Genomic DNA, 17,223 nt, shown 5'->3' with positions numbered 1-17,223 from the left:
TTCTATTGGTAACTACTGTGGTGTACATTGATTGTGGCCACTTAAAATGCTGAAGCACAGAACATGCCAAAGCAACAAAATTTTAGCAGGAAAGTTTATAATAGGTACAATGGTTTCAACAGGTATGCCATATTGTTAGGATGAGTGTACCAGTGCGGGATACTTATTGTGAAATAGACTATAGATAAACATACATTAAAACAAGGATGAGTAAGTTATTTACAATTACATAATAGAAATTTACTATTTATGCCGATGTTATTGAATGCAGTGTGACTTTCCTGTAATTTGAGCACTAATCCATGGAGAGGAGCAGTGAACAAGTTCCCTGTCCAGGGGTTTAGGTTGGAAGTGTTTGGGGGAGATTTTGGAGAAGTCCGTAATAAAATAGCTTGGCTGAGTGTTGTAGTGGCACCTATGCCATTAGATCTGAGCTGTGCATTGCATATATACCATTATCTTCCTAAGCTTCTTTAATTCACTCCTAACTGAAAAGATGTTAGCTTGTGGTTTCTTCTGCCCAGGAGAGAGTACTTCTAAATGTTTGAACTGTTACATAGCTTAATACCTGCACGTGCTGAATATGTTCATGTGGTTGCAGTCAATTGATTTAGTCTGCCTTAAGTTTCCTCCTGTGAATAATAGTAGTACACAAACATTTACTTTAGCAAGGTGCTAGTGTGAATTAAACTTAAATGCTGGTTGGAAACTGATACATCTTAGTATTAATGTGTTAAAAACTTTCTACTTTGTTCGAATATTCTGAAATAGACTCAGGAAATAGTCTTGTTTCTAGAGAAATAGAAATTGTTTCTATTTAATTCATTAACTCCAAAAATACCTACTTAAAAAAAATGGAACTGTCTGGCTTTGGGTTCCTGATGCCCTTCAGAATTGTAGGTGTAGCCAGTTGTAAGATACTAAGCAAGGCTTCCTGTTTTTTCCAGTTAATTGATTTTATCTGTGAGTGAAATAGCTGCTAACTAGACAAGTTAGAATAAAAGTATGCTGTCTTCAGAAGAGATTGCTGTAGCCAAAAGCTGGATTGCAGGTCAGCAGACTTGCTGGTTCTGATTGTAATGCCAGTGATTTTTGTCTTTGCAGTGATATTTCTATTATAGTTTCTGTACAATTCAGCAGTCTAGGTCCTGTTTGCCATGTGAATAATACATGCCATCTCAATTGCTTAGAGCATGCCACTCAGGCCTTAGTGTCAGTTCCTGTACTTTTTAAATCCAGCAACAAAAATGCCTAGCATGTTCATGTTTAAGTACTTTGCTCTTCCACCAAATAATATCACTTTGATACACAGTTGTTCCTGTGGTGTGGCTTTGGCTTTTTCTCCAATTCCTTGACTGAGTGACTCCTATGAGAGATCTAGCACTTTCTGTTAGAGATGGAGGGAAATAGCATACTGCTAGATGTATGATCAAGAAATTAGCATGCTTTGTTCATGTTTCTCCTACTACTTCTGTGTAAAAGGAACACTTTAGTCTTAATGCACAGTCTCCAAATATCAGTGTTTCCTCCTATGCTTTTAATCCCATAACTGAGTAGTTTGGTGTAACAATTGATATTTTGAAATGGATAGGAAATTGTTGGTTTTTTTTTTAATGTAAGTATAATGGTGTATACTGTACATAAACCTTATTGACTTCCTTTGTATTTCTTGTTTCAGGACGTACTTGGTAGCAAGACAACAAGTGGGAAATGTTGGTGCATCCATTCTGTGGAAGGAATGTGACCTACCTGGGAATGACAAAAGCAAAGTGCTTGATAAATCACAGCTCAGCTTTCAACAATTGGGAAATGGGGAAAAAAGTGTGAAAGGAAACAAAACTGAAATAACAAGACACAATTAGTCAGGAAGATGGAGAATTCATCAAGGGTCATCTCTGATTAGATAAACAAAGACTTCAAGAGAGAAATTCAGGCTTTTGGTGATGTTCTTGTAGGGACTAACGTGCACTTAGTGTAAAGAAAATTTGGTCATATTCCATGATGGAACGCTTGTTTGGGGAACATCAGTGTTTTTTTCTGAAAAGCGTTGGTATAACTAAAGGTGTCAGCTAAACTTAGTGAATCAGTGATGTTGATATCTCCTAATATCTTGCATCTGAAAATACATCAATGCTGATAACCACTAGAGATAGCTACTTTGTTTGGATCTCAAAGCCTTTATTAGCTAAGGCATTAGAGACAGTTTTTAAAGAAAGTATATTGTTTTAAAAAAAAAGATGTGGGCATGTCAGTAGCATTTCCACTTCAATTGTTGAAGACCTGAGAGCTTCTGATATGTATAGTCCTTGCTCTGCTTCTCATTTGTAGGGTTAGACAGCATAAACAACATAGCAAATGGTGCTGTGAAGTACACCAGCTGTCAATCCACCTTGCTTGACTTTCAGAGACTTTTTCCAGCAGTCTCCAGTGCATGTACCTGTTTGTAGTTGAACCATCATCCAAATTTGTGAATTTCAGCACTATGGGAAGCAATGACTCTGAAGATGAAATAATTTATTTCCCTATCTGTAAACTGATTTTGTCCTTTATTTGAAAGGAAAATGGTTTCTAATACGATTTTTTAGAATTAGTTTCTGAAATGTTGATACTGTGCTTATTTGCCTTCCACCCTCTTTAAATGTGCAATATCTCCTAATTTGTTATTATGCCACACGTGATACATAGCTAGGAAAATGATCTTCCCCTCAGCTGTGTTTGGGTTATTCTTGGGATTAAAGAGATGTGTGCTGATTCATTTACAGGTCCTACAAGTCAGTATATCAAATTACTTCTATTCCTTGGGAGCAGTATAAGCATGTCATATGAGTGATACACATACAAAACATGTATTTAATACAGCTCTACAGTATCTAATGAGAACTTTGGAAGATTCTGATGCTCAAACAAGTGTGGTTATCCATGATGGCACACCAATTACTGCTGCTACTTAATGACTGAAGTTCCTATTTGGATAGCCTCAAGCTTTCTGCTGAGATGGAGACATTTCTCTTTCCCTGATTCTGAAGCTGCTGCCTAGTTCTGTTCCTACTTGGAGTTTTTATGCTTTCCTGTAGAAATACAAACTACTGTTTGGACATACAAATGTTATGTTCAGGGTTATGCTTGAGCTACCCAGGATGTTTCCTGATTGATGTTCAGGACCTCCGGCAGCAAATAGCTGTACAGAGAAGAAATATCCTGTCTGACTTGCTACTCACTTGAGAATATGCTCTGAATGTGGCTGGACTTGGCAAGAAAGAAGCTGATGAATTTTGGAACTGTTTGCTGTAGTTTCCTTGGACCTTCAGGAGCTTTACTGAATCTGCTGAAAACCTTTAATGCATTTCTTGCACAGTACCAGAGAGCGGCACTCATGCAAGTTTTGCCTTGCATAGTATGGGATAGGAATTAATCTTAGAAAGAATGGATTGTGGACAGGACATCATTTGATGTAGGGCAAGCCATATTTTTGGAACTATATCTGTTATACTGGTGCACTTTTCTTCCCATTCCTACCTGAACTCACTGATAAGTGAGATAACTCGCTCTTTGCCCTGAGTCGTCTTTCTTTCCTGTAAAAATCCAACATTTTTATTCTTTAGTTTACGTGATTGACTAATACAGATTTTGAGAAGCTCGTTAAGTGTAAAAGTATTTTGCATCTCAGAAGTCCTCATATGTAGATGTATTAAAACACAAGATAATAATTGGCTATAGCAAATCTCAAGTGACCTTACTAGTTGGTCATTGGTGTTGATCAAGTGCATTCTGAAATCTATATAATGTGTTCAGTGTTAACTCTGAGTTAACTGAGTAACAAATCAGAGTAATACTGAATATCTTTTTGAAAAATGTTATGGTTTTGACTGTTCTTCAAGGGTAACTTGAGTTCTTATTGTGTTTTCATGTTAAGGACATCTTCAACTACTGTGAAAGTATCTTACACATTTAAATTCCTTTGTGATACTAAAACATGTTCCAGAGGACTTGATGTTTGTGAGATGCCATCTGCTCAAGTCAACTGTAGCGTATTTGCAGAACATACCTCACGTGTAGCATAGCAATGCTGAACTTTAAACTGAAAAGTGGATCTTGATTTGTTTAGGGATGTACTCAGAAGACTTTCAGGTCTGAGCACTTGGTGGCTCTTTGAGTAACGTCATGCAGCTATGAGGAAGATAAGCTTTTAACCTAAGCATTTTCATCTGCTGTAGATTTTTCTCAGGTTATTTAGTATGAAAACTAGTTTTGTACTCTTGTCATTAACACAAGACAGTCAGGAAAAAGTTAAATTCATTTTTGTTGGAATTGCACACTGAAACCTTTGGTTATGGTAGTACAAGCAAAGACCTTAGTTCAACATACTGGTGAGCTTGAGCTTGGCTTCTTTGTCTTAAGTTTTTGTCTTAATTCACATCTCCCGTATTCTTCTCATTTTTTACTCCTTGATGTTTAGAAACTCTTCTTTTTGTTTGAGATATATTTTATGTACTTGTTTTTGTGCTTAGCATTGCTTTCTGTATACAATGTGAAACCTGACTTTTCAGTCTGAAAAAACTGGGACAGGTAAGGAGTATGGGACTGCTTTGAGGAATAATCTGGGGCAGAGGACAGTGCACTGTAGTCTGAAAGACCCAGCTAAAATAGTACCTTTATAGCATGAATAGAGCAGTCTTTCTAGGTAACTCTGAGGATACTTGTACTTCTCTTGTATACTTTTGAGATTAAAATATACAGTGTTATATCTGTGTTTGGGGAGTTACCTGCAGGGAGGGAGAGACCAAATTTCAAACTGCTACATAAGCATGGCAAGAATACTGTCATTAATTGTGTTGAAATCTGTCTCTTCACTAAAAATTAACCATGTAAACCTTGAGTAGTATGATGATGTTACTGTCTTGAACTTAGTGGACCACTGAAACTACATTTGTATTTTAATTTCTTACTGCAGAAATACTTAAATATACTTAAATGTCTTGAGTACATTTAAGTACCCAGATCTGTATTAGAAATAAATATAAAGTGCATGCTTTCATCCTGCTTACATTAAGCTCTTGCTAGTGAAATTATAACAGGATGTGTTGGCTGTCATGTTGCAGCTGCTTGGTAATGTTACCAAATTGACTAGGTAGCTGGGTTAGAATGTGGTTGATGCCCAAATCAATATTATGTCTATAAATAGAAGAATTCCGTGAAAATATGCGAGAAGTTTACCTTTCCCAAAGGACTGAGTATGCCTCTATAATGAGGGTGGCCATAATAGTCAGATCAGTATAATAAAGAAATTTTTGCATTAAAACATAGTGATTAATGGTTTTCAAAGGTGGTGTTTCTTATATGGATTTGCTTTAATGCTGTTTGTTATGTTTAGCCATATCCAGAAGATCCAGCAGTGTACAAACCACTCTCCCAGGAAGAGCTGCAGAGGATAAAAAATGAAAAGAAACAGAAACAAAATGAGAGGAAACAGAAGATATCAGAGAATCGCAAACATTTGGCTAGCGTACGGGTTGTACAGAAGAACCTGGTCTTCGTGGTAGGGCTATCTCAGCGCCTAGCAGATCCAGAGGTGAGCAGTTCACGCTTTCAGATCTTGCTCTTAACTTGCTGCCATGAAACATTGGAATACCCTTGTGTTTCTCTGAAGGATACGTGTTGAGAAGGTTCGCTGCTGTGAGACCCCCACTTCTTAAGGGAACTTTGCTTCCTGCTCCATAATAGCCTCAATAAGTGTTTGTTTTAGGGAGTAAAACAGCTGCTCTGTGATTTAGGTTTTTTTTGGGAGGGGGATGGGGGGGGAAGTTCTTTGTTTAATAATGGGTGCTTGGTTTTAAGCTAAAAATAAGCATAAGGACATTTCAGGTACTCATTTTCCTAGGTTGGATCTGCTGGCACTATACAGCTATGTCGTGAATCACCAATTCTAAAATGGGAGCTTGGTTGGATTACAAAGAACTGGTATACAGTATCACACAAACCTGTAGGGACAGAAGAAAAAACCAACACTTGGAAGTATATACTTCTAAGAACCGTAAGGATTATGTCCTTAGAAAAAAGTTAATAAGCAGAAGACCCCAGAAAAAGTTAGCCTACTACGCTGCATCATCAAAAATAAGGTTTTCATTTGAGAAAACTGATTATATTTAAAAGGCTTTATTTACTTCCATCATCAATCATAGGTGCAGGTGGCCAATGGAGTAAGTGCTAATGCATAAAAGTATCTTGAATTAGAATATGGAGGAAATGTACTACAGGATAACATACATGTCTTCAAAATTACAGTGCCAGATTAAATTCACTGTGTCAGACTAATATATCTGGAGAAGTCTCAAACAGAAGGGGCTGTTTCTGGTGTCTCAGTCTGTATTTTGGTAGACTGGTGAAGAGTAAGTGTAAAAAGCTGCTTTTAGTGAATGAGAAAAAAAGGAAGGATAAGAAGGGAAGAGAAAAGATCAAGTTAAAACTGATCTGGTGTATAACACTTCAGTAAGTACTGAAATATAGCAGCAAGTATTTGCAAGCAACTGTCAGCAATGGCTTGAGGCTATTTATCAGTGAAAAATGCAATATGAATTTTTTATTGAAATTTAATTTCTTTGACCAGATGGAGGATTTGTAATTAAGAAAAATAGTAGTAAATACAGTTGAATTCTTTCTTTTTTTTTTACACCTCAGATATTTTTACACTGAATACTTGAAGTAAATAGGAATGGATTTATTTGGGGGTTGGGGATGTGCTGTACTAGGTGTACTGGTAACAGTATTCTCACTGACATACCAGAAAATAGTGTGTACTTACTGAATGCTGCATATAGCACAAGGTGACTTGATCTTCAAGAAACCTAGCCTAAGAGAGATGAGCTAAAAAAAGTATACAATATATTCAAGTTTTCCACTTAAGCAGTCAAAAAACTCCTTCATAAATTGAGATTTGGAATGGGAGCTTGGCTGCTATGTGCTGTTTCTGGAAATAGGTCTGTGGATCATAAATGGAGTACAGGTGGATCCTCTTCTGTTGATATGCTCTTAGGAGAATTGTGAAGACTATTCTGTCATACTGTACGAGGAGTATAATCTGTAATATGCTTAGGTAAAAGGGAAGTTTCTTTAGGATTGTCATTATCTTCTGCAATGATGCCTTCAGGGTAAGCGTAGTATGTTTCAAGAGGGTGTAGACCAAATGAAGAGCAGTCAGAAGAGACCAGTGAATGACTGGTTATCTATACAACATACCCTGTTGTTCTCTGGGATATTCCAAGTGTGATGCTGTTAGTTCGTGAAGGCATCGATGCTCACTTGGGAAGGAGAGGGGTGGTTTAGTTCTTGGATCAGCACGGTTGACCTACACTATCCAATGCTAATATGAAGATGGAGCAGAGGAAACAAATCTTCCGTTATAGCCTCTCAGGTTATTACCTAGAACTCGAAATGCCCTTATTTTGTCTAGCTTCATCGTGAGTAGTCAGTACTTCTGTTCCTTCTTCCATCACAGAAATGGGAAAAAAAGGCATGTGGTATAGATGTGTCAAATATGTTGCCAGTTTCACTGGCACACAGGTAATGGTTATGCAGCAGAGTTGCTCAATATGCTGGTGATGTTCTTGCTTTGCACAGGGTCCCTGAATGATGTGGTAGTACTAACTGATTCTAGGAAGGGCAAGATGAGTGTTTTTTTACTTTATGGATGTGATAATCACTCATTCATTTCAACATGATACAGATTCTAAAGGGTTTTTTCTTCTCCCTGGAAATTTTCTTTTATTGTCTTCCTTTACTTAGTCTGATCTTTAGAAAACTTGAGATTATCTAGAGCTGATTGGTTTACTCCCTTTTTCTTTGGAGTGTGGTGCATGGCAGTCAGGATTCAGCATTTTGTACCTAGTAATTAACATAGCTGAATGCAATTTTAAGGTGTATGGTTATTTGGAAACAAGAATGAATATGATTTTTATTTTTTAAATCAAATTATAAACAGGTATATACAGGAACTTCTTATGCTGAATGGGATATATTTTGCCAGGATGGGATTTGTGTAATCAGAGTACTGAAAGAATTTTTTTAAATACCTCATGAAATGTGGGGTATTTGTCTTTAAAGTTCTACAGTAACAACATACTTTGTATTGCAAGTAACTGTGTTTTTATGTGGGAAAACAAATCTAAATCTTTGTGCTCTTCTTTTAGGAGAGACCTGTTTTTTATTAGTTAAAGGTTTTAGCTGCACAGTTTCATAGAAGAATAAGTACACCTCTGTATGAATTATAAGTATACCACTTGAGCTTTCTTTTCTTGTAGGTTTTGAAACGACCAGAATATTTTGGGAAGTTTGGTAAAATACATAAAGTTGTCATTAATAACAGCACATCATATGCAGGCTCACAGGTAAGTCAGAGGCCTTTGTAATTTTTTAATTTTAATTCCTTTAGAGAATACATGTGTGCAGAGTGATTCTGGGGCTCCCTACTTCTGATTAAGCAATGGGTAAGAGTGTAAAAAGAAAAAAAGGCCTTGCAACAATCAAATTACTGTTGAGTTATGGAGGCATTTTCCAACCAGACTCTCAAAGTTGGATGCAAAATGCAGAAAGATTGAAAACTGTGAGACAGGACGAGAAACTTTAAAGAAGCAGCAATATGGCATTTAGTCACTAATCAGCATTTTGTGGATAAAATGTCTTTTAAGTATTTTCAGAGCATTAATGGAACATACTGATGCATTTCCTCTTTTCTTTGCTCTTCATGCATCACATATGAGTTCTTATTACTTCTACCTTTTTTGTCAGTTTCTTGTTACAAACATCAAGCCCTGAATATACCAGTTTATGAAGTGAGCAGCTAAAAAGGTGACTTAAGATCAGATCTGTCTGGGGAAAGAAAAACAAGTAAATAGTGTGTGTTTTCTTCCTAGGGTCCCAGTGCCAGCGCATATGTAACCTACATCCGGTCAGAAGATGCCCTCAGAGCCATACAGTGCGTCAATAATGTGGTGGTAGACGGCAGAACACTTAAGGTGGTAATATTTATATCTTCTTGCATGTATATTGTAGAACATTCATATCAGGGATTAGCATATAATTTTGTTTGTATGGTTATGCTTGTATTGCTGAACAAGAATGTCCAGTGCATTGGCTTTTGACTTCTTTTCTGAGTATTAATCTCAAAGTGGAAATTCAGTGAGCATCCAACAGGCAGTGTTTTGGTGGGTTAGCAGATAACTTCTTAAAACAAAGTTTGAGACAAACATATGTACCTCTTCCCCATGCTCTTAGTGGTTTTTTTGTTGTATAGCATAATAGTACAGTGTGAAAACCCACTCTTTGCTTTTACAGAACATTTCTGTAGTCCGTACACCACTGGGACTCAGAAGCTCCCTGGGAAATTGAAGTTATTTTTCCTTTTGGTGTCTGTGTAAACAGGTGTTCAGGCTGATTTGGCCATATTGGTGGCTGTAGAAAATATAGTTACTATTCATTTCCTGACCCTGCTACATTTCTCCTTATGATTATGCAAATATTTACTGAGGCTCTTGCTTAGGCATTTATTTAGGTTGGATGAAAATAAAAATGCATCCTAATTATCTAGTCCTCGAGAGTATATATATTTCTTACAAATGGACTTTTTATTCTATCTGCATCAAAAATGCATTATGATGGAATTTCAAATCTTTAGGTAATTTTTTTTTTAGCTATAACTTTATCGTATATGATTAAAGGCATTCTTAACCTCCAGTACTTTTTTTTTTCCTTCAGGCATCATTAGGTACAACAAAATACTGCAGTTATTTTCTAAAAAATATGCAGTGTCCAAAACCAGACTGCATGTATCTACATGAGCTAGGTGATGAAGCAGCCAGTTTCACAAAAGAAGAAATGCAGGTAAGCATAGTGAATGGAAAACACATGAAATGTGCCACATATGTCTTACTGTCTGTGATTTAGTCTAATATGTGTAATGTGTTTGCTGAATATTAGGGCAGCAATGAATTTTGAAATCCAAAAGGTGATTAACCAGTTGGATATTGCAAAGAACAGTTCAGTTTTTTTAATTGCATGCTGTTTTGAAGTCTGAGAAGTCCAGTGAGTGTTCATGAGGCAAAAAGGTGAAGATAAACTCAGGAATTCAAATAACCTGAGCTAGCTACTTTCCCTTTTTTCATACTAAAGTAAGGTACATCTCTGTGAACAAAGTTAGTTCAGATCTGGGTTGTATTGTAAAATTGGTGTGTGTGGACAGTTATCATGGATTGACTCTTATGCTGTGGCTGACCATGCTGTCTGAATCCCAGTAACCCTCCTAGCCTGTGAAGCGTTTGGAAAGCATTTGCAAATAAAAATATTGAGGGTTACTATAATTACACCTAAAAAAACGATGCTGGGGGTTTTTTTACTGTCTCAACATCAAAATGCTTATTGTCTAGGGTAGGGAACCAAGTAAATGGATAGCTTTACTGTCTCAAATGTGGTGCATTCTGAAGTCTTTTGGTCTGTTTCCATCCTTCTGCATGAGGTGTGGTAAAGCTGTTAGCCTCAAGTATGCTAACCTTGCATCCATGCTGTCATTTTTGCGTGTGGTCTGCCCACGAAGCAGAGGGTCTCCGCTCTTAGTGCCAGCACAAATTTTGTTCTAGTAGAATTTTTATGTGTTAGGCTGATGTAAGCTGGAGAACAAAGAAGAATGTCCATATATATTAAGGACTTTCCACAAATTATTTACGAGGATTTCAGCGGATAATTGCAATAGAAGGAGAAATTCAAGGACAAACCAAGCCACCTTCCCTGTACGTTTTCCTGTATTTCTCCCACCACCTAGATAGGTTACATATACATGTTTGAGGGTATGTTACCATCTAGTCTCTTTAGTTTTTTATAGACCTGTCAGCTATGAATTTATTTAATCCATTTTGAACCTGTCGATACTTTAGTCTTTTGTGGCAGCAAGCCCCAGAAATTCACTAGCTGTTTTGTAAAGTGCTTTCTTTTGCCTGTGTTAAACTGCGAACTAGCTAGTTTTGTCAAGTGTCCCTTAATCTTAGCTTCATAGTGCTTGCTGAAAGTAAAACCCCTTACTCACTTTACTCATTGCCTTTGTGATATGGCAAAATTTGATCTAGTCTCTCCCAGGTTTCTCTCCAAATCATAGTTTCTGGTCTTTTAACTTCTTTTTAGAGCAGTTGCTCCATTTCTGCAGTATCTGTTGCCCTTTTCTATATTTTCTAGCTGTGTCCTCCTTGAGATGGAGAGTTCAGATGCATGATGTGTGGGAAGCCAAGTTTAATTTATCAGTTTTCAGTCTGTTATATGTAGTGTGATACATGCTTTTTAATTTTATTTTAGTTTATTTGAAGTGGCCTTCTTAGTGATGCCCAGCACATCTTTTGTGGCTAGTGCATAATCAACTAACAGTTTCAGAGGTCTGTTGGCAGTAACCTCAGCATCTTCTTTCCTGAGCTGTAACAGCCAGTCCACAGATCAGGAGTGGGTTACTATGGTCTAGACTGCTTTTCCCTTCTTGTGTCATCTGACGTGTCCTTGGTGAAGCTTATTTGCCACCATTTGCTTGTTTGCCAATTTCTCTGGGATTCCTTTGGAGCTCCTCATTATCATTGTGGCAGTTTATTACCCAAAAGGCTTGATACTGTCAGCAAAGAACTTGCTTTTTAAGTCCTTTCTCACGCATGCCGATGGTTGCGTAGAACTGATGCCAGTCATCAGTCCTCATTGCTTGCTTCTGCACCCTAAGACTTGTACTTTGAACCATTTTCAATTCAAACTCTGTTCTGTGGCAGATTAATAATTAGTGTGAAACCTTACCAAAAACTTCTTTTAAAGTTTTGTGGAGCCTCTCTATTTATGCTTACTGACTCTATGAAGAATTCATGTTAGTGAAGCACGGTTTCCCTTTACAAAAGCTACGCAGGTTCAATCCCAGTGGCTTGTGTTTATCCATGAACTTCTATTTTTAAAAATTATTGTTATTGTTTTTATTATTACCTTGTAATCTTTGGAAGGATGGAAGTTTATTTAGCAGCCTCTAGTTCACAGAATCTTTTCTACAGCCCTTTTTGTAGAAGTCAGTGGCAAACTCTCAATCCTCTGGCCTGACTGCTAGTTAAAATTGATAGGCTATGTATCTTGGTCAGGTTTTAATTTTCATGTGTGAGTTTCTTCAGAAGTCTTGAGTGGATTTTCCATCATCTTGGTGACTTACATGAGCCTTCCTTGTTCCTTGTTATTTGAATTTCATATTGCTTTCTTAAAAGTAATTGGTAATTACACACCTGCTAAGTACATTGTTCTTTCAGTGTGCCAACTTTCCTGCATTTGTTTGTCAGTGAATTTCCAGTTCCATTTAATGAGATTGAATATTTATTAATTCAGACTTTGATTCCGTATTAAAAAAAAAATTGTCAATGGATGAATTTGTATTCTAGGTTACGTAATTAATAGAACTAAATATAGTGGCAAACTAAAAAGAATTCATAGAACTCCAGGAAGTCTAGGAAAGTGAAGTTGGGAATTTGAGGTGGGTTGGAAATGCAAAGTTTGGCCTCTGGGTTGTCTGTTACAAATAAAATACAGTAACTGCAAGCTTCTGTATAGGATTTTAATCTTGTTTCTTTCTTGCTTTTGTGTGGCAAGTAAATGAACTTAAGACAGACCTCTGATGTACCTGGCTGTGATATTTAGTCTTAAGTCACTAAAGCAATTTGAGAGATCCAGAGAGGTTTCTTCCTACTCAGCTGCTTAACGTTTGCAAATTGTTAATTGTGCAAATCTGTGCATCAGCCTAGTTGCTACAGTCATAGTAGATGGTGAAAGAAGCATTTCCAAGGTGCAGAATATCTCAAGGTTGGCATTTAGGTGAGCCATACTGTAGAACCACAATTTTTCCTACCATAGGTAGCAGCTTGGGTGTAGACACTGACAAAGTGGGTAAGATGATGCATATACCAGATGTTTCAATCCTTCTTGAGAGGTGTATAAGTTCACTACATAAGGACACATTCAGGATCAATCAGTAATAGAAAATTGGAGGATTAAGTAGCAAAAGAATGGACTCATTGATAGGGTTTGACCTGAAGTATTCCAGTGAGATATGCAGTTGGCCTTCTACAAGCACCCATAAGGGAATGTAGTTTATCAACAGTACTACTTTTTGTATTTTGTGTATTCATGTTTAATTTAAAAAAAAAACACCAGGTCATATTTTTCTTTTAGGTTGTAAAATTTTTCTAGGGGTACGTCCACATTGCCTATGCATTAATTCCATTCTCGTTCCAACAAAATAGTATGGAATTGATCAATGTTAAAAAGAGTTAAATTTTATATGTACAAGTAGTGTGAGAGCTTCTAAATCAATACTGAAGATGTGATAGATAATAACTTTGGTGTTTCAGACTTAAGATTCAGAAGACCTGACCATAAATCTTGGCACTTATTTCCTTTGCTAGAGGACATCTTCTAGTATCTGGAAACAGTAGAGAAAAACTATTGACAACTTCAAATTCACTGTTTTATTTTGTATCTTGATTCAACTATAACAATACTTAACTTGCAAGTAGTAATTCTTAGGTTGGAGTGTCGTAACAACCTACGAAAACCACGAATGCTCATCTTGAATTTCAGATGTTACTTTAAGTGTTGGGGGTAGGAGTAGATCTTGCTGGTTTTGTTTTTTATATTAAGCCACAGAATGTTATCTGCAAGCTAAACTGAAAAATACTCTCTTCCTTCACTTGCCAGATTCTAGTACTCTGGAGTTGAATTGGACCTCCACAAATTTGTGAAAGCAAGAAATTGTTCTCAATTGATTCAATTAGCTGAAAGAATACTTCAGTATTTCAGTTATTAAAAAGAATGATTTATCAGTTACTGCTTAGAATATGCTGCTTGTCATGTCATGCACCTCAGCTGTTTTATTAAGCCAATATAAAATTACTTTCATTTTGGAAGAACTTTTTGTTTCAAAGGAACTGCTTGTTCCTTCCCATCTTCTGAAAAGCTGAGAATGGTTGAAATATGAAATGCAGACTGCCTTGGAGATGTCACTGTTTGTGATTTCCATGGTATATTTGTGAAGGTCTTGATTAGAACTGAGGAGCAAGTTCTAATAAGGTTGTAGGTGCTTTTCTGCTTTAGAAGTCCCAAAAATTAGAAATAGGTAGGTACATCCAAGTGATTGCTAGGCAAGCTTTAGAGCTGTTGAGATCACATCTGTGCTGAGAGTGAGTAGTACTGTTTTGAGTTTGACAGGAATGACCTGATAAGTTGTAAAGGCTAAACTACTAAGCTTTGGGACATAGATATTACATATATTAAAGAAATTATAACTATAAATATATATATTATACCAGTATTCATTCATTGTGAGTTTCTCTTTCCTTAGGCGGGTAAGCACCAGGAATATGAACAGAAACTACTGCAAGAATTATACAAACTAAATCCCAACTTTCTCCAATTATCTACGGGTACAGTTGACAAGAACAAGAACAAAGTGACAGCACTGCAGAGGTACGATGCGTAAGTACTGATACTGGACTGCCTGGTTATTCCTTCTGGTTATTCCAAAGAAGACTTTTATTCCTATTTGATCCCCCAAATTGCCTACTGTTTTTAGTAGCTATTATGGGATAAAATCTGATAGGTTTTTTTCTGTGGAGAGACGTATTGTTTAGGAGTGATATTCTCCAATTTAGAGTGTTCCCTCTAAAGCTGCTCCACATTTCTCCCCCTTGCCCTCCCCTGTACCAAGCAGGAGAGGAGAATTGGAGGCACAGAAGGTAAAGATCAGAACAATTTACTGGAAGCAGCAGTGAGATAAGAAAACAGTAACAGCAACAATACGAATGACAGAGGATAAAGAAACAGTCCCACAATTGCTCACCCCACAGAAGACCCCAGCAGTACTGACCACTTCCTCTGCTAGGCTATGCTGACCCATAAGAGAGCCCTTCCCCAGAAAATTAATTAAGGTGGTATGGAATTGATTGTCCTAGCCATGCCCCTTCCTGGCTACTGCAAAAATTAACCCTGCCCTGGCCAGAACCAGGACACATGCACCACTTTGTTCTAAAACAGAGTGTGTGTCTTAGAAAAGAAACATGTTTCTGCATTTGGATTAGTAGTTCAGAAGATGGTATTCTGAAAGAAGACCTTGTATTTTATATTTGCAAAACCAAATGTATTTGTTAAAGACCAGATGTCTACTTTCTTGGTATGGTGTCATTATGAATGCAGTCTGTGTTTTTGTAACTGACATACCTTATAACCTTAATATGTTTTTTTACATCATGATTTATAGTGCAGTCCATATATTTTTTACTATGTTGTAACTGCAGATATAACTTATAATGGCTTGCTAAAATAATGTTCTCTTTATGTAGTTTGTTCAGTAAGTTGTGAAAAGATTTCTGTCTATATGAGTATATAGTCACACAAAGATAAATGAAAGTCTGAGGAAATTATTCACTCAAATGTCATATGTAAGATAAAGAAATACTGTTGACAATTTTTTCTACTCCTTTTTGTAGGAGTTTGATAAAGGACATGGGCAAAGCGGAATGTGAGAGTTAGATTGCACTTCATATGAAACTTGGCCTTGTATTCAGGGTTTGTGTTGTGTGCCAGTTCATGCACTACTGAGTTTTTCAGGCAATAGTGTGCCAGTGGCAGCATTGCTGCACAGCTGTCTACGCAAAACAGTGGGTACTGTATCTAAAATACTATCAATGGGTCTTGAATGAGCAGAATACAATTCTGAGAACTGGTATTCCAGCTAGGATACTGGGACTATTTTCTTTAATTTCTGGAGGCAGTTTCATTTGCACTTTGACTGCAAGTGGTCAGGGCTTCCAGAGGGATCTTTTTTCTTAAGGACAGAGCTGCTTCTTATTTCTCAGGCACTGGTTCAATATTGACTTCAAAGGTAAAGTGCAGCAAGAAATACACCACTTCTTGAACTTGCTTATTGATTATTTTATGTTTGAAATCTGAACTAATTTTAATTTGAAACCTGATTAGATCCCAGCAAAATAAATTATATCACTGCAGGAAGAATGCACTGTCTGAAACTGCAGATAACTTTTATGCCTTTAGGAAGCAATTAGGAGTTGGAGCTTGGCCAGTCTGTGGTGCTAACATTTAGCACTTATGGAAAAAATGACATGTTCCTCTAAAGGCGGCGAGTGGTAATTTCTGGAGGTAATTTCTCTTGTCAGTTGAACAGTATAATCACAGCTCAGTCTCTGTTCTTTGCTAATGCCTAGGTACCACCTTTAGGATTGCAAAGTGAATTTCCTGCAGCTAGGATTTGGACATGTTTCGTCGTAGCTTTTGCACTGATGAATTCACATTGTTCTTTCACAGTTTCTACCCAATTGGGTTCTTGTAGGATTGTTGTTGTAGGATTCGTTGATATGATACTCATATTTCTAGCAGTTTGTCACAGCCCCTGACAGCTCCAAAGTCGTTCTTGTGTTTCTGGGGTGCAGAATTTCTGCTTCATAACAGAATGGAACAGAAGTTGAGTTCTAAGTAGTGGATACTTAATTATAAATATCCAGTAGTAGAAGAGACTTTGTTAAACTCTCGTAAGTGTTTTTCTACAATTGTTTTAATTTGAAAGGTCCTACTTGCAGACCTTTTCTTCCTGCTGAAGACAACTGTTAAAATCCCCTAGGGCCACTCTGTGTACTTGTCTCCTGCTGTGTTACTTGATAATCATGGTGACTGTGTTCTCTCAAAATTTGAGATCTATTCCACATTTCAAACAGATCAAACTTTTTAAATTATATTGATGACATTTTTCTGAAGAACTGAAATGAATATTTTCTTATGCTACAAGAAGAACCAATTATTAAGTACATGCTGACCTTTCAGAGAACAGCCCTTCAGAGACATGCAGCCTGAACTTAACTAAAACAAAACAAAAAAAAACCCACACGCATAAAATCCCCCACCTCAAAGCACACACCAATTTATTTCTCTTTCCCTTTTTCCTTGGATGGAAGACTGACTTTTAACTGGCATTTTAAAGTTTGTTTTAGTATAGAGATGGCTTTGCACTGTAGTGAACATAAATTTGAATATTTAAATTAAATTGATTGACAGTTTTGATAATCTAGATTTTAGTTAATTTTTGTACTATGAGACTGTTAAATGACAGGTATTCTGCCTCTTTCTCTTCATTCCCTGATGTTCTGTATTAGATCAACTCATTGGCTCCAA

The 17,223-nt window shown here is 36.8% G+C and overlaps 1 protein-coding gene across 8 annotated transcripts in view; it reads left to right on the top strand.

Annotated features, from left to right (window-relative positions):
- Positions 1-17,223, top strand: part of CNOT4 (CCR4-NOT transcription complex subunit 4) — a 76,744-nt gene that overhangs the window by 35,414 nt on the left and 24,107 nt on the right. For 5 of the 8 annotated variants that reach the window (XM_068191589.1, XM_068191584.1, XM_068191590.1 and 2 more), the window contains exons 3-7: positions 5,372-5,569; positions 8,295-8,381; positions 8,907-9,008; positions 9,748-9,873; positions 14,384-14,517. In XM_068191589.1, the coding sequence (XP_068047690.1) occupies positions 5,372-5,569; positions 8,295-8,381; positions 8,907-9,008; positions 9,748-9,873; positions 14,384-14,517 (647 nt within the window). The remainder of the gene's footprint in view (positions 1-5,371; positions 5,570-8,294; positions 8,382-8,906; positions 9,009-9,747; positions 9,874-14,383; positions 14,518-17,223) is intronic. The other 3 variants (XM_068191586.1, XM_068191591.1, XM_068191588.1) reach the window with 1 other exon arrangement.

The sequence above is a fragment of the Anomalospiza imberbis genome, chromosome 5 (genome assembly GCF_031753505.1).
Source record: "Anomalospiza imberbis isolate Cuckoo-Finch-1a 21T00152 chromosome 5, ASM3175350v1, whole genome shotgun sequence".
NCBI lineage: Eukaryota > Metazoa > Chordata > Aves > Passeriformes > Viduidae > Anomalospiza > Anomalospiza imberbis.
The sequence above is the reverse complement of the archived record's forward strand: the minus strand, read 5'-3'. Positions and strand labels throughout refer to the sequence as shown.